This window comes from Anarhichas minor, unplaced genomic scaffold, assembly GCF_050575085.1.
Source record: "Anarhichas minor isolate MPS153535 unplaced genomic scaffold, ASM5057508v1 ptg000024l, whole genome shotgun sequence".
NCBI lineage: Eukaryota > Metazoa > Chordata > Actinopteri > Perciformes > Anarhichadidae > Anarhichas > Anarhichas minor.
Genome location: NW_027466470.1, coordinates 16,935,477 through 16,953,059, shown reverse-complemented (window position 1 = coordinate 16,953,059; position 17,583 = coordinate 16,935,477). Strand labels below are relative to the sequence as shown.

The 17,583-nt window shown below is 46.3% G+C and overlaps 1 protein-coding gene across 1 annotated transcript in view; it reads left to right on the top strand.

Moving 5' to 3' along the window:
* The window catches only part of cdh2 (cadherin 2, type 1, N-cadherin (neuronal)), a 57,232-nt gene extending 41,366 nt beyond the window's left edge, over positions 1 to 15,866 (top strand). Inside the window, exons 6-16 of the mRNA XM_076098308.1 lie at positions 774 to 918; positions 1,224 to 1,396; positions 2,535 to 2,672; positions 3,104 to 3,289; positions 3,765 to 4,018; positions 4,726 to 4,868; positions 5,942 to 6,175; positions 6,942 to 7,175; positions 7,397 to 7,536; positions 12,019 to 12,183; positions 14,583 to 15,866. Coding sequence (XP_075954423.1) covers positions 774 to 918; positions 1,224 to 1,396; positions 2,535 to 2,672; positions 3,104 to 3,289; positions 3,765 to 4,018; positions 4,726 to 4,868; positions 5,942 to 6,175; positions 6,942 to 7,175; positions 7,397 to 7,536; positions 12,019 to 12,183; positions 14,583 to 14,789 — 2,019 coding nt within the window. The 3' untranslated portion in view covers positions 14,790 to 15,866. The remainder of the gene's footprint in view (positions 1 to 773; positions 919 to 1,223; positions 1,397 to 2,534; positions 2,673 to 3,103; positions 3,290 to 3,764; positions 4,019 to 4,725; positions 4,869 to 5,941; positions 6,176 to 6,941; positions 7,176 to 7,396; positions 7,537 to 12,018; positions 12,184 to 14,582) is intronic.
* The last annotated feature ends 1,717 nt before the right edge of the window (positions 15,867 to 17,583 follow it).

The window sequence follows — 17,583 nt, the reverse complement described above, 5'->3', positions numbered from 1 at the left end:
TTAAACTATATAGCTTAGCTTTTAATGCTATTCAAGCAGACAAAACGGTAGACAAACGGTAGACATCAAGCAGAGCTGTAGTTAAAATGATCGAGTCTACTTACGTGATCTTTGAAGGGCACGAAAGACTTTCACGACAAGAAACCTTCACAGACGTCCAACCTGAACTGTGAACTGCAGATCAATGAGGAGCTCAGTTTTATCTGTCGCTGACTTGTGAGTCATATTTACTATTAAACTTACTGTCTGCACTCCACTTTCAGTATAAACATTCATTTATTTCCACTTCAACTAGACTTTAAGGCATTACATCTGAAGGATTCTGTTCATAGTCTTGTTGATAAACTGTTACCTATATTTATTAAAGAGAATGAATGCAGTCAATTGAACTCCTGTGTGAGGCACCAACCTTGCAGGTGTGTGTATGCAGGAGAGATGTACTTGAAGTGCAAAAAAAAGGCAGCAAATCAGAGTTGTTTTGCTAAAATAGAAGTGAACCTGTGCTGAACGAGTGTAGGCAACGGTACTGAATGAAATCAGTTTGTTTTCAAGAGACGACCGTGAACACGCTGCCGGTATCTCCCTAAAAAAACGAATCGCGTGTTTCTCTTTTGAAAGAATTTAGTCTTTACGAAACCAGAATTAAATGCAGAGGTCAGTGGGTGACATTGAGCGAGTAGTTCGCACTCTGTCCCAATATATTGTTTGCACAGCCGAGAATCGTCCCTGCTCGAACGCGTTCTACAGCCCAGATGTGTTTGTGTTTCCTCCAGCTGAGAGCCCATGCGGTGGACCTGAACGGCAACCAGGTAGAAAACCCGATTGACATTGTGATCAATGTGATCGACATGAACGACAACAGACCCGAGTTCACTCACCAGATCTGGAACGGCACCGTTCCAGAGGGTTCCAAGCCAGGTAATGCACCACGCGAAGCCTCCCACCGTTCGAGCGACCCGATTGGCTGTAGTCTGAGCCCCCGGCTTCACATGCCGCCGTACCGTTGGCAGACCAAACGGCATCGACGGCCACTGTGTTGACTTTGCATTAAAGCGTTTATGGGTATTTTAAGATCACAAGGAAAGAACATTGGATTCCTATATTACAAAGCTTTAAATCTAGCAGCGCTCAATGCGGCACCGTCTGCTCGGCTTCGAATGTCTTTTGATTGCCGATAAACGAATGAGTTAAACGCATTTGCTCTCTGTCTTCCTGTCCTCTAGGAACATTTGTTATGACGGTGACGTCCGTCGACAAAGACGACCCGAAAACAGCCAATGGGATGCTGCGTTACAAGATCCTGTCTCAGAACCCAGAGAGCCCGACCTCCAACATGTACACCATCAACAATAAGACGGGAGGCATCATCACGGTGGCGGCAGGCCTGGACAGAGAGGTGCTTGATGCGTCGTCTTTCTTAGAATTCATTGTTTCTGGTCCATCGCTTTATGACTTAGCTTTCTAGAAACTTAATGTTTGTGAATGTAGACTTGATTGTTTCAGCATTTAAGTGAGACTATTATATTGATTAATTTTCCTCTTGCATTTGTTGCATATCAACGCATCCCTGTTTACATATATGGACTGAACATTTCTCTTTTTCAACATGACAAAACGCAGCTTGAGTGTATTTGCTAATATCCAGACTGACTGAGGACTAATGAGCCCAAGTGAATTTAGTTGATTACCGACTAAATGAGAAGTAGAAATGGACTTGGCTGCTTCACACTTATTTACTCTTTCAAGGAGGCAGCGTGCATCACTGAGCAGCTAAATGTTTCCTTTCCTTCACTCTCGCCCTCTCCGTCTTTCTTTCTCTAAAGCAGAAGCTTTACTCCCATTTTCCTCTCTATTTCCCCGGCCACCCACCCCACCCCACCTTTTCATTTAATTGGATCGCATAGCTGTTTGAGACAATAAATAAAAATGAATATAGAAAGCCAAAGCCAGTTGGTGCAATTCTACTGAGGGCAATCTGGCTAGGTGGCTGCTCAATCACTTCCGCCCCGGGGCCGCCGTTTTATGTCCGCCAGTTGCCACCATGAAAGTAATTTGCCCCGACTCTCATTACCTAGCAACTGGTCCATCACCTGAGTGGCTTTTAATGTGAAGAGAGTCATTTGTTAGCTTCATGATGGTGTACATAGCACAGTTTCACACATACACTCGCAAACTGGCATCCCCCATAGAGAATGAATGGGATGTATACAAAAAGCCACCATTAGTCATCATAATTAAGAAGCCGGCCAGGTTTGTTTCATTTGAGGTTGGACACAGTCGTACTGATGTGCGTTGAGGTGCCAGCTTAATAGGGACACGTGTGTCGTCCATTGCAAGCTAAAAAAAAACTGTACAGAGAAAAAAAATCGTTATTTTGCTGAGAATTTGTTAAGAAAACTTTTGTCCTCATTTACATACAAACTGACAGTTCAGTGCGATTTCTTCAAACGCGGCTACAGAATTGATTTTATGGTTGAAAGAAGAAAGAATTGTGCCTTAATTCCTGCTATTGCCTCGCTTCCCTTTCCCTCCAGAAAGTGCCTCAGTACACGCTGATCATCCAGGCTACGGACATGGAGGGCAACCCCATGTACGGCCTCTCCAACACAGCCACTGCTGTCATCAGAGTGACGGACGTTAACGACAATCCGCCAGAGTTTACTGCTGAGACGGTAAGAAACAAATTCATATCTGAGGCAGCAACGGGGCGATCTTAGCCCAGGGAAAGCAGCACGAGGACCCCTGTTTCACCCCGAGTATGCACTCAGCCGCCAGTTCCGCTCACTTACCTAGTTCTGCTTGACCAGCGCTTCTGAAGCCGTACAGATATGCAAGTAGCCAGCCGTGCGTAAAGTGTTATATCAAATGTTGACACGTGCAACTACTGGGATGCATGCCTGAGTGAAAGAGGCACTTACTGTGTATTTGTACTGCGAATGAGATGACCATGACCACATGATGAGTTGCCTTAGATGTCTGTTTATCCAAGATCGGTCCTGCCGTGCCGTGTGAGGCCGGGCTCGGGAATATTTTTTGTTTCTGCCGCCGCAGCAGTATCACTAACGGCTCGCTGTTTCTGTCCCTTCATGGTTTATTCACGCAGTTTTTCGGCGAGGTGCCCGAGAACCGCGTGAACGTCATCGTGGCCAACCTGACGGTGACCGACAAGGACCAGCCCAACACGCCGGCCTGGAACGCCGTCTACAAGATCACCGGGGGCGACCCCACCGGCAGGTTCTCCGTGCCCACCGATCCCACCACTAACGAGGGCCTGGTGACGGTCGTCAAGGTGAGGCCTCCTCTTCAAACTCCGCCCCTGTAATCCCTCAGAGAGGCATGGGAGACTACTCATGTAACACTTATTCACTCTGTTGTGTGTCACAAGCATTTTGTGTAACACAGTTCACAGGAGACCAGTACTGACCAAACTCAAGGTCACTGCAGCACATTTGTCACATATATAAATTTTTAAATGCATAATTAATACTTGTAACGTGATTTTTAAAAAGCTCTCTTGCCGTTGTGTACGCTTTAACTGACCACATATGGACACAGTCTCTTTATTGCATCTCATTATATTATATTATATATACATATTGTGAGCTTTCCCGATACGACGTTTCAAGCAAGAGGAAGAAAAAAAAAGCTCGAGTTCTCTTGGTTTGCTCTCTCACTAGTTTCACGTTACCAAAAATGTAACGTGATTCCCTTTTTGTTTAATTCATCCTGCATCTCCATTCACACCCTCTTCCTGTTTCTTCCAGCCCATTGACTATGAAACCAGCAGGACGTATGTGCTGACGGTGGAGGCGAGGAACGAGGTCCCCCTGGCCAGAGGCATCCACTCTCCTCGACAGTCCACCGCCACCGTCTCCATCAGAGTGATCGACGTCAACGAGAGTCCCTACTTCGAGCCCAACCCCGAACTCATTAGACGGGACGAGGGCATTTTGTCCGGGTCAACGCTGTGCACCTTCACTGCACAGGACCCGGATCGCTTCATGAAGCAAAGCATCAGGTAGATTTTACAGCAGAAATGGAGTCGAGTCCATTTCATAGCTGAATTTCCTAGAATGTCTGATCTCCCTTAAACATCCAGCACAGATGCTTTATCACACATTCAGCGACAACTGAAATGAAGATGCCGGTAGGTTTATCACTGACTATATAGTCCTCTAAGTGTGAAACAGGAGTAACATGATGATCGAGATGACTGGCCACTTTCTGCTTCATTCCTGCTCGAATAGCACCACGCTGCCAACAACCCCTATTATTTCCCCCTGTTCATCATCAAACGGCCTTTTCCTCGCAGCTGTTTGGCCGCGATAGAGTTTATCAGCCCCAAAACAGTCCATGTGAAATAAGCTAGCTTTGTAATTCCTCGGTTTGTCCTACAAATTAGTTTGAGCTGCTGATAACGAGCCAGTTTGGTCTCCGATGTGAGGCTGTTCTCAAAAGTTAGCATTATGTAAAATGCATGATGTCTGAAATATTTATTCTGTGTACAAATAAAAACAAAGGCGTTTCTTTAGACGATGCCAGAGCTGGAAATGGAGACTAAATTCAGCAGCAAGATTTCCTTCTGATGAAAACACAATAGAACCTCCTCACTACTTAAAAAAAAAAAAAAAAAAAGATCTTGCAGATTAACTCCTGATTTAAAATGCATCTTAAAGTAAGGATTATAACTCTGGTTAAACCTGTTTTTCTCTCTCCTTCCCTCAGATACACCAAACTCTCAGATCCAGCCAACTGGCTGAGGATTGACCCGAACACCGGTCGCATCACAACAACTGCCGTTTTGGACCGAGAGTCGCCCTTTGTGAAGAACAGTTTGTACAATGCAACGTTCCTGGCGTCTGACGACGGTAAGTAACCGGTCAAGCGCCGCTGCATTTCCGAAAAATACCTCGTTGAGCTCCGGGCGACACAGCGGTCGCGCTGTCGAGGTGTTTTCAGTCGGACTCGTTACATGAGCACTCTGTTCCCTGCCATTGCTGTTAAGAGCATCCAGGAGGAGATAATGCCGCCTTCTTTCAAAAGAAAAACCTCGCGGATGTCTCCAGTAACCTACCTCTCAAAGGTCAATCTTCCACCGAGCATCACTTTGACTTCCACTGCGATACATCTGAAGCCAGGTCCACCAACGCACAATATCTGTTGAAAGAAAGAAACAAAAAAACAACAACTAAGTTACAGCCACAAATACATCCACTATGCTTGAAGGTCAACATTGTACCAGGCACTTGGCACGTCTGGAGAGCTGACCGCCTTAGTCCAAGGTTAATGTGCTCGCAATCCCAGAGCCATCCGGCCTGTGGATACATTCACCTCTTCCCCGCGCTGGCGGGATTTACCTCTGTTCAGGTTTACCCTGTTCTGCGGAGCATAGCTTAGGGGCCAATAGGCTTAAAAACTCTACCAATAAAGAGGTTTCTCAGCATTAATGGGTCAGGATTGGATGACTAGCTCCTTTGAGCGTGGCCTGAATGGTAAAAAAAAAAAAAAAGCCTCTTAGCGGAGCGAATACATAGAGGAGCCTGAGAGGAGCGACAGTGGGCTCTGTTTGCCTGCTTTAGTATTCCCATCCCGTGTCCTGCGTTCTTCAGGCGCGCACACACACTCACACTCACACACACACACTGCCCAAATGTTCTGATATCTCCCTCTTTCTGTCTCCCTCCTCACTTGAGATTAGATTCTCAGATCAGTATGCAGTTTGGATGGGTCTTCTCCCACTAGAGTAAATGGCTGTTTAGAGTGTCTTATTAAAGCATGAGACCCAAAGAATAAACTCCATACTTTACTTTTCTCTGTCGCCTGCATAATGACTGCGAAAATGAGAAACGGCATTTCAATAGTATATATTCCCGTCCATGTGTACTCCATAAATATGTATGTGCTGAGTGTGTGTGTGCTTGTCCTTCTATGGTCCACGCAGGTGTGCCTTCAGCGAGCGGCACGGGCACTCTGCAGATCTACCTGATAGACATCAACGACAACGCTCCCAAGGTGTTCCCTCAGGAGACCGAGGTATGCGAGAAGCCGGAGCCGAACGCCATCAACATCACCGCGCTGGACGGAGACCTGAACCCCAACGCCGGGCCCTTCGCCTTCGAGCTGGCCCACCGGCCCATTGACGTTCGGAGAAACTGGACCATCACAAGAGTCAGCGGTAAGACGCACAGCAACTCTGGTATAAAGTCATCTTCACGTGGCGTTTTTCAGTTGAATTTGTGACTGGAAAATGAAAAAAGAGAAGCCCTTTTCAGCTGTTTTTTCAATTAATCACGATTATTAATTAGAAAGAAATATGGTTATAACATTCAGCGGCCTGTTCAGTAATTAAAGCTCGAGCAATCGTTGAAAACACTTTGGAGACGTGTAAACAGCCCACTGCAGAGGGGTCAGGTAGAGACACTAAAATATATGAACATTACCATGCAGTCATTAATTGTTTATGCTAATTTAAAAAAGGAAAAACCATGAGTGGTTCGGGTGTTTAGCTATTAGATAGTGTCAGTTGAGCAGCAGTGAATATATCTTAATAGGATAATGGCATTTGGATTTATTGCAGCTGGGAATTGAGCCTAAGCAGCATTATCAAAAAGGTATTCAGTAGATTTATAAGCTCCAAATCTAAATCCCGACCATGTTTTGGATTAGATATGCTGATGCAACTTCCAGGTAGGAATTTACGCCGCATATTTGCCGTAAAAGGAACGTAATCTTGCTGTGTAACACGGCCTATACAGACGACGATTCACTGTTTTGATTTAATCCCCTCTTAAAGAAGCTGAAGAAACATGATGTTATTTTATTTCCATACACATTGAGCAACTTAATCTCTCGTCTCAGCACTGTTTACGCGTTCGCTCTGAAACAGGCACCGCCGTGGATCACCCACTCACGCTTCCTGTCGTTTTCTCTCTCTCTGTCAGGTGACTATGCTCAGGTGAGCCTGAAGATCGGCTTCCTTGAGAGCGGTATCTACGAGATCCCCATCATAATCACGGACTCGGGCAACCTGCCCATGTCCAACACCTCCTATCTGCGGATCAAAGTGTGCCAGTGCGACATGAACGGAGACTGCACCGACCAGCAGCACATCATGGCCGCCGGCCTGGGCACCGGGGCCATCATCTCCATCCTCCTCTGCATCATCATCCTCCTCAGTGAGTGTCTCAGCGGGGCCCTCTCGAACACGGACGCACACGGGGATTACAAAGGCAGCTAAACGTTATCCGAGATACGGCTAGCTTACCGTAGGATTACCAAAAAGATAGCCGTGATCGGGCGCCCGTCCAGGCTCTAAAACACCGGATCCGATTTACATTTGTCTGAAAACATGTGTTATTATGTTTTGTAATATGACATCTGTCTGTCCGTCCATCAGTTCTCGTGCTGATGTTCGTGGTGTGGATGAAGCGCCGCGACAAAGAGCGTCAGGCCAAGCAGCTCCTCATCGACCCGGAGGACGATGTGCGAGACAACATTCTCAAGTACGACGAGGAAGGCGGGGGAGAGGAGGATCAGGTGAGAAGGATGTGGTAAACACAGAGAGCACACTCCTCAACACTTCTGTTGTCCCCGAAAACCTCAATATGCTTATCACTATAAGTGTCCCGTGTCCCGCATTACCGAGTTTCTTTTTGTTTCCCCCCAAATTAAGGGTATTTTGAATTGGGGGGGAGAGACAGTCTGCTCTGTCTCAGTGAGACGTTACATACACACTTGTAGCACCAATTTCTCGAAGATGGCAGAAGAAGATATAGTTTTGGTTTCAGCAAATAAAAATGTCAAACAGCACCCGGACAAACGCACCGTGAAGCTGTGCAGCGTTGCTGAAAGGGTGACATAAGGCGAGTGCGTTGGGGAGCAACATTCAGGTCACATCTACAATATGCAGCAGAGTAGCAGTTTGTGTGTAACCGAAGCAGTCTACGGACAAAAGGGGGGCCACCTCGACACGCATGCACCTCCAATGCATTCCTTCTAGTCCCGCTTGTTATGCTGCTCCGAGACACGCTTCACACAGTCACAACGAGGAGGGAGAGCGTTTCCATTGGAACCTGGAACCTGGAACCTGAAAGAAAGGAGCTGGGAATCGAAATCTGGAATCGATAAGACAAACACATCTTCAACCGGTCTCTGGAACTATTTGAACTGCTTCCTCAACTGGAACCGGCTCCCGCTTCACACAAAACGCACGACAGAAAATGCAGTGCCACAGGCATCAATAAAGTCCCATCTCTTCATCCGCCTTGCGCTGATCAGGCACACACAGACACAAACTCAATTGTCCTCATGACCCCTTGTTAGCACAACGGAATCATTTTATATAAAATAACTGCAGTAATATACCAAATGGGCTGTTTTCTTGCCGCTGGCTGAAACGCTCCGGTGGCTTAGGTCGAGCAGATCTGAGCGGGAGACCCCGGTCTGACCCAGCACAGTTCCAAATTAGCCTCGGAGACTTGTAATTGGTGAGCTGCTGCCATTCGGAGACAGACATCTGCTGCGGCACAATAATGAAGCTCCGTCTAAGGTGACAATATGACTGGAAGACCATTAAACATCGGCCGGCGATTAGGCAGGTGGGAGTGCACCCACTCGCTCATTGGCGTCCTCTGTTTCACACAGCGAATGGTGGAACCTGTGGACCAGAACATGTTGCATGATAAAAAAAAAACACTTCAATTTGTAGAGGGAGAGCAAGCTTCCATTCTTTGAGTGACACAGAGGAGGGCAGAGCGAAGGGAGAAAATGGTCCTTGTCAGGAGAGTCAGCGTGGGGGGGTGTGTGTCCCTTTGTCTCCCAGCGATGTGGTCTTTATAATGCCCACCTCTGTTCTCCCTATCTCCCGCCGGGGAGGGAATTGAAGTGTCAGGCCATTGGGTGCACTCCGAGTATATGATTTTAGTTTCCGCTGCCATCGCTCCGGCTTGTTTTGGTTTGTGAAGCACTCGTTTCATCAAAAGGCAGACAGCTGATCAGGGAAAAATAACAATGGAGGAATAATAGCAGATCAAGTTGTCGTGCACAGGTTTGCAGGTTAAAAACAAAAAATGTATGTAAGAAAGGGATCGGCTTCTTCAAATGACCTGAGAATGATTTGACGCATCACCTCAGAGACAACGAGGTTTTGTTTTTCAATCCCATGCAGTAAGTGGAACTACGCAAATCAGACCTGCTTATGCAGGGATTCTGTTTAACATGTCGGAGGAACTGTAACATCTCTGATATCAACGAGATAGTTCTGGCTTATCACAATCTGAGGCTTATTTTCTTTTTGCACCTCTAGAGACTGTGTACGGTTAATATGAAGCTCAACTCAGGCCCCCCACTCTTTCCTAGAGATCCTTTTCCAGGACCTTGTCAGTGATGAGAGCTGGTATGACAGACGGAGATCGCGCCACACACTAATATGTTCCTCTCTGTGGACGTCGGAGCTAAAAGACGTGCAGTCTGTAATCTAGTTCACATGTACACGGGCGCTTTTTTCCTCCTTCATTCTCAAATCAGAAATCCTGTCCAAACGAGCGTGGTTTTGAAAACGCTAAAACACAAATCTAGCTCTTTCAAAGCCAGTGGGCAGGTTGGGACGCGCACATACACATACATACATACACACACACTCATCTATGATCATCTCCTATGAGCTTGGAAATTATGACAAAGTGATCATAGACAAAACAAGCTAGCTGGGCTGCACGGTGGGGTGGTGGCAAAGCCCTGTCTCCTCTGTGTGGAGTTAGCGTGTCCTGCCCGTGTCAGCGTGGGTTTCCTCCGTTTTGAATGGTGGTCTGTCTCTTTACGTCAGCCCTGCAATAGTCTGGCGACCTGTCCAATGTGTACCCATCGTTGATGTCTGCACATTGCTGATCCCGCGACCCTGAAACAGGATGAGCGGTTACGGATAATGGATGGGAATGGATAAATTTAACGTTAAAATGCTCCGGAACATAACTCGGTCCTTTCAGATGGCAAATCTGTTTTGGTGGAGCTCTGATACGTAGATTAGTATTTCATTCTCAGCAAAAGGAAAATAGTAGAATGTTGAAATCATTTTCAGGGACAGGACATGGTTTTACAGGACATTTGAGTTGCTGTTTTTTCCCCCGCATTTTTTCAATGACTGGAAAAGTGTGAACCCTGAAACTTAGCATACAGTCTGGCCAAAGAGGGAGACGGCTAGCTGCTTAGTCCAAAGGTTACAGAATCTGTCTACTGGCACGTCTGTTCCCAGTGTGCTAAGCTAAGCTGACCGGCTGCTGGCTCTGGTCTTATGTTGAGCAGACAGACAAAGATAGTGGTATACATTTTCTCATCCAAGTCTTTGGATCTATTTATTTAAGACATGTTAATGCCAGATTATATAAACTATCATATTTGGTAGGTAGAGCCAAAAGTGAGCACAGAGGACATGTTTGTAATAATCCATCACTGCACAGGAAACCTGTGTGTGCTCAGACTTGCACCTGGAGCTCTCTCTATAAACGGCCGGTGTGATCATGTGACTGTTTCTTGCCCCATTGGATTTTATTTTTTTGGGTGAAGTTACCGCTCTTCCAGATTCCAGATTTTAATACGTGCGTACGATGTTATTATTACCAGTAGGAATTACGGCAAAAAACGCCGAAATCGATAAACTGAGTTCTGTGTTTTTAAACGGCTCAGCTGTGCCTCACAGCAGATCAAGTGTGTAAGGCAGTCTGCCATGTTTGAATGTGGGTCGTTAAGGCCGGGGGCGGCCATTCCAGCCGGCCAGAGTACATGTGAGGAGTCAATTCCCAGGAGGGGGACTGGTATGTCATTAGACCTTCCTGCTGAGTCGGGCCATTATACGTCTCTGTTGCCATTCCCGTTAACCGGCTCCTGACCCCTCCGGTGTGCGACCTCATGAGAAGGTCGGACAGTAGTTGGCCTGAAACGGACCAAAGATGATGGATGCTCGTCACCGCGCGATGTGTGCTGACCGTTGTTCTTGCTTCTCCTCCTCCAGCCAGCCTCGGGGTTCACCGCCATTCCCCATGAAATCAAATTACACATGAATAATCAATGTGCTTGTTTTGGATTGGCCGTGGTACTTACTGGTGTGGACTTGAGTTGGTGTTTGTCAAGTGGCCACATGCTCTGTCGTGTTTGTCTATCCGGGCTGTTTGTGCAGCATCACAGGGTTTGTATTTATTCTCCTGTTTATTTTTACATTGGAGCGTCTGCAGCCTTTTCCTTGTTTCCCCTGGGAGTGAGCGTGCGGCCGTCTTTGTGTGTAGGTGCATGTACAACTGAGCAAAGGCAATTTTGAAGGGGGATATTAGAGATGGATGGATTACCGAAAATCTTCTAAAGAGGGACAATCCATCATGCACGCTTATTAGGCGCGCACACACACCCTGATTCTCAAATGGCATTTTCTCCTTCATATCTGCTGTCACCGGGACACTCCAGTCGCTCTGCTCTGCTCTTCACCGCGGCCTTTTTCTCTCCCCCAACTCCTTTTTTTCTCTCTTCACTATTTCCCCACCTCCTCCTCCTCCTTCTTCTGCCCATGACTTTGCACAAACTGCGAGCCATTCAGGTTGCCTTGGTAATGTTAATAGGATTAGCGATGGCTTATGCATATCCACCATCCCGTGTCTGGGCATTGATTAGAGCAAAGCAGTCGCCTGCACGTCCTTCCTGCAGCACACCGCGCAAGTACAAACACTCTGCAGGCGTATGATGTGGTCCTCAGCTTGGACCCCCTCGGTGCCGGCTCTCTGGATGTGTCAAATTGTCCCTGGGCTTGTGCTTCACAGACAAGAAGATTTAAAGTTTCCCCTCGGGTACCCTCAACTCTTCCCGCTGCATTCCAACTTTAAAATCTCTTTTCCCCTCCACTCAGCTGAACTTCCTCGGCCTCTGCGCAGAGCAGGATGTGTTTACCTATTTGGATAATCACGCTCCACTTCGGGGTCTCGTCGCGCCCGCTTAGCTAACTCCCATCTGTCTATGTGCACCCCCCCCCCTCCATAGGATTACGACCTGAGTCAGCTCCAGCAGCCGGACACGATAGAGCCTGATGCCATCAAGCCGGTGGGAATCCGCCGTCTAGACGAGAGACCCCTCCACCCTGAGCCACAGTACCCCATGAGGTCAGCAGCACCCCACCCTGGAGACATCGGAGACTTCATCAATGAGGTAAAAAAAATCCAACACACACAGAGTACTTGGTAAACTGAGATTGTTTTGTTGTACGGTGAAATGAAATCCCAGGAAATCAGATGAAGTGAAAGAATCTGTGTGGTTACAAAGCTGGAATTTCATTTTCAAGCCAAATGACTTTTATTATCATAAACTATCTAAATAAACAATTTGGTTTATAGGACTCATCAAGCAGTTGCGTGTCGCCTTGTAGTGCGGGGGGGACTTTAAATTGAATCTATTATTATTATTAGAATTGTTTTCAGCGTTCTCCAGCAGAAGAACACACTTCCACTGAGACACACAGAGAAGCCCAAAGAGTACATGATGCTAACTCACTTAGACATAATTGTTTTTCTCCTCACTTTCCGCCAAAGCAGAGTTATAGATGTGTCAGCATAGAAATAGGAGATGAGAGAAGCAATGCATTGGCTTTCTATCGGAGTGCTCTATTCAGAGTGCCTTGGTTTGCCTGGGGCCATCATTGACTCCAGCATGAAGGGAGAATGTAAAATGAAAAGAGCAGTCGTGTATTTTTCCACAAGCTCCAACAGACAAGAGTTTCACAGCATTACAAATGGAGTTCTCTCCTAGTTTTTTGGATGGCGCCCATGTTTCTAAATTAGAACTTGCTCTTTCAGCGCTGCTCCCCGGCAATCCATCTCTCAGATCTCTTTTGCCCAGACGCCGCTCGTTCTCGCTCTCGCTCTCGCCGCGTGTCGTGAACACACATAATGCATTTTGTCGTGGCGGCCGATTGAGCCAAGTGGAAATGTAATGTTTCCCCGCCGCTCGACGACGAACAGTTTGACAACGCGCACCCATCCTTCATCAGGCTTGTTATTTTAACGTTCTCACAAGACCTTTTGAAACACAAACCCAAGTCTGAGCATCCTGACCCAGAAAAAGCTCACCGCAACCAGACAGCGCTGATCTGTTTCCAGTCCCAGATTTGACTGTCGCTAAAAGCTCAGTCATGGCGGCTCACACGGAGCTGGAATCTGACCTAACTGATAAGGGCTCGCCACCAGAGGAGTGGGGGAGACAGTGAGGGGGGAGACAGTGAGGGGGGGAGAGGAGGCATCTGATCTCCATCCTGAAATGTGCACACGCCCCCAGGAGCTTGTGGCTCTTAATTCAATTAGAGGGACAAATACATTAGGCAGAGGTTTAGCATAAGGACTTTAACCTCACAGTTGGACAAACAAAGGTCTATTAGGCAACTGGTCTGTTCTCACAAAGGGTGGTGGTGGTGGTGGGGGAGGGCACACACCAACTTGACATGACCTCGGTTGGTCACAGGTGGACACAGTGCCAAACACAGGGAGACAAAGCTGAAGTGATTGCGCTCATTGTTTTTTTTGTTGCATGGTGTGGCGTCCGAATGGAAACACCAGTGGGTTTTATTACACGTCTGTGTTGTTATCTGTGGGACGGAGCGACTCCAACCAGTGGGGGGGGGCGCAGTTCAACATCTCACCGAGAGTCGTGATCGTCTCCAGCGCAGGACCCCCCCGCCTGGTGACCCGGTTATTATGAAACCACGAGGCTGAGTTCTGTGATTGACTAACCTTATGAAACTGCCAGCAGGGTTTTTTGGTTGGAGATGGAGCAGACCATAACCAGCGGAGCGATTATGTTGTAATTGTAATGAACGATCCATCTGTCATATTTCCCACCAAATTATCAGCATCGCAGCCCTGAGCAAATACTTAACGGAAGCTAACAAGTGGAAAATAATCGCTAAGTGCCCGGGCACTTTAATTCAATCCGTCTTTTTATTTGAGAGCATTTCAGAGCCGTAATAGCAGCACAGAGGAAACTATAAATCTTTGACAAGTTGGGCAGAGGTCTCGATTTTTTTATTTATTTTTTTTTGTTCTGTGTCACGTTGCTCCACTTCTGTTAATTAATTTCTTATTTGTTGGGTTACCTGGCAGAAACCAGGCTTAGATCCAAAGTGGTTCATGGCCAAAGCACATCTCAACTCCTAGATTAGCAATCCATCAAGTCCCATGAGTCCCGGCTGAAAATCAATAACAATCCATAAGGACCTCTCATGCCGCGGCGAGGATTTCTGGGAATGTTGAGCACAATCTTCGGAATAGACTCACCCCCCCCACCCCCGAGATAACACATAGCCCCTCTCGTCTAAATGCTCAATCTTGGCTTTCGATCAAGCAGCAGATAATCCGACATCCCAGAAAGAGTTCAGACCCGAAGACAGCGGGAACTCACAGGAACACTAGAGCCTGATTAATCTGACTTCCTGAAGTGGAGGTAGAACCATCCACTGGGTTTGCAGGACGGATTAGTCTGCTTGTGTGCAGAAGTGTTGTTGCGCAGACTTAATTTAATCTCCTCATCTAACCGCGGTTTTGCTTCCTTCCGTGCAGGGACTTAAGGCGGCAGACAACGACCCCACCGCCCCCCCCTACGACTCCCTGCTCGTGTTCGACTACGAGGGCAGCGGCTCCACGGCCGGCTCCCTCAGCTCCCTCAACTCCTCCAGCAGCGGGGGCGACCAGGACTACGATTACCTCAACGACTGGGGCCCGCGCTTCAGGAAACTGGCGGACATGTACGGCGGAAGTGATGACTAGAGCGCGCGAAGGAAGAAGAGATGCGAGAGAAAAGAAAGAAGAAGAAGAAAAAAAAAAAAAAAAACGAAGGAAAGATTTCCTGTTGATGGACACGGACGGCTTCTGATATTCCCCGAGAGTGACGGAACTGTGACAGAAAAAATACAAAAAAAAAAGAAATAAACATTGATTCAGAATTTTTTTCAAAAACAACCAACCTAGGCTTATTGTTGTAGTCTACGCATACATATGCTTGTTGAAAGCTTAGGCATAGGCTGTGGTCCGGTTATGGAGGCTGTGGGGAGGGAACACTGGTGGGCTGTCGCCACTCGGATTGTTGGTATTGAATGCGCTCAGTTACACTTGAATTTCACAGTACAGAAGCACTGGGATATAATGTGCCTTTTTGTACATTTTTTGGATCTAAATGATTAGTTTTATGTTCAAGGCTTTAATGGTACTGACTTTTGGAGTGATTTCAAACTAAGTATGTTACACTCTGGTATGCTTCTACATGCTTTTTTTCCTCTTCGGTTACACAACGCTCCTGTTTGTTGAAGATTATTTAAATAAACTACAAAGACGAAGAAATGAAGGATCTTCTGTTAGCTTGGACAGAAAGAAAGTCAATTAAGAACAGCACTGTACATTACGCTAGACTTCTAGACTTTTTCACAAAAAAAAAAAAAATTATGCAGCTGGTTGCAAATAAAGGGAGTTATGAATCATACTTTTGTAGCAGTTTTTTTTTTTTTTTTTTCGTTTGTTTCTGAGGTGATGTAGTATTTTACAAAAACAAAAAAAAACAGCTGTTTCGGTCTAATCTATGTACACTTCATTTGCCTTAGTCATCATCATGTAAAAAGATGTGTGTACATAATGTTTCTTTTTTTTCTCCTTTGATCTTTTTCTTTTATTGTAGTACATGAAAAAGTGCAAAAGGTTCCAAACTTGTAAATGTATAATTTGGACTACAAATTCAAGTTTTTTGCATGTTTTTATCTTTTCATGACAACAGAAATGAAAAATGTTGCTTCCCAAATTTATTTACAAGGTGAAAAAAAAAATAAAAAATCTGGGTGACATTAACTGTGTAGAAGTAAAGTTTTTTTTTTTTTTTTGGTATAAAACGTGAAGAAAAATGCATTGATAAAAATGGAAAAGTAGTGATCTTGTCAGCACAACTGTTGAATTTGTACCAAAAAGGGGGTGGGTTGGGTGGAGGAGGAGGGAGGGGGGAGGGGGGGGGGGGGGGGGGTGTGACATGCTAGGCACTAATTGCTGAATCAGCTTTAAGACTGGAGAAGGTTTTGGACTTAAGCCTTGAGGAGAACCATGTGTACTGGAAAGCAAACTATACATCTCTGACCCCGACCATCCAAATAAAATGCAAATTTTGGAGCTAAAAACTAAACTGCCTCTTCGTTTATTTGGTTTTACTCAAACTCAGCATTGTTGCAGAGGCGTAATTAGATTGCGAATTGTGCAATCTATCTCTAAGGACAATAGCTTTAAACGAAACGACAACAAAAAAATAGTACATATTGTATTCTACAATATTTTACCAGAGGGGAGAATAAATCATTTAAACCCTTATTTATCCTTTTGCACACGCTGTACACAATCCAAACTCTTTAGGCCAAGCGGTTAGATGATAAGTTGTAAACAACAAACTCACTCCGGAGAACACTGTGTTTCTAAGCCAAGTCAGAGGTCAAAAGCTCGTGGAAAATGCCAAATCCATCCGGCACCTGTCTGCCGTCAGCCATGTGTACTGTACAGTACTGTAGGTCGGATTGGACTTGACCTCAAAATGAAGCACGCCTCCAAAAACTGACTCTAGGGACTCCGCACGCTGCCTCCCTGGGACACGTGGCAGGATGGAGACGAGACTTGACACGTGTGTGTGTGTGTGTGTGTGTGTGTGTGTGTGTGTGTGTGTGTGTGTGTGTGTGTGTGTGTGTGTGTGTGTGTGTGTGTGTGTGTGTGTGTGTGTGTGTGTGTGTGTGTGTGTGTGTGTGTGTGTGTGTGTGTGTGTGTGTGTGTGTGTGTGTGTGTGTGTGTGTGTGTGGCGGCGGCGGCGCGGTAACGACCTGCTCTGCCGTGTGCGGTGAATCTCTGTGATGAAAGTCGGCCGTTTAGCCTTCACCTGCCCTCCTCTTTCCCCTCCCTCCCCTTGCACCCAGCTGAATAGATGTGGACATGGCTTATTAATTCAACCAAATTAGACGGGAGCGAGTCTGGTTTTGTAGTCCTCGCACAAGAACCCAGACGCATGTCTATTAGAGAGTGACCGGTGAACCGTACCTGCCTTTTGTTTTTCAGCCGGTGTAATGGGTGTAGCTGCTCCACACACACCTGAAGAACACCAGTCTGTTCTCATACATCCTCCTGCGTGAGGCGAGGACTTGTGTGTTTTTTTTACAGACTTGTTTTCAGGTGACCTTGTCTGGCGCATATCACTTATCTCAAAGTATGCAAAGCTGCGCACTCCATTAGCCAGAAGCAACATGACATTTTTCTTTATCGTCGGGTGAAATGTTAAACAACAAACTTGTCAGACCGCAAAGGTGCCGTTTCAACTGCAGCCGAGTCAGATTTTTTATTTTTTTTTGCCAATTTACTTCCTTAAACTCTGAGGTTTTCAAACCAGACGGCTGGCTTTAAAGTGCTTCCTTTTGTTTCTGCTTTGCCAAACGAGCGATAACAGCACTTAAACCTCTGCCTAAATGCTTTCTTTGCTTTGATCTCTGGTCGGCACAGATGTGGTTCGTGACTCAACGTCTCAAAAGGGCTTCGCCATATGCTTTTTACG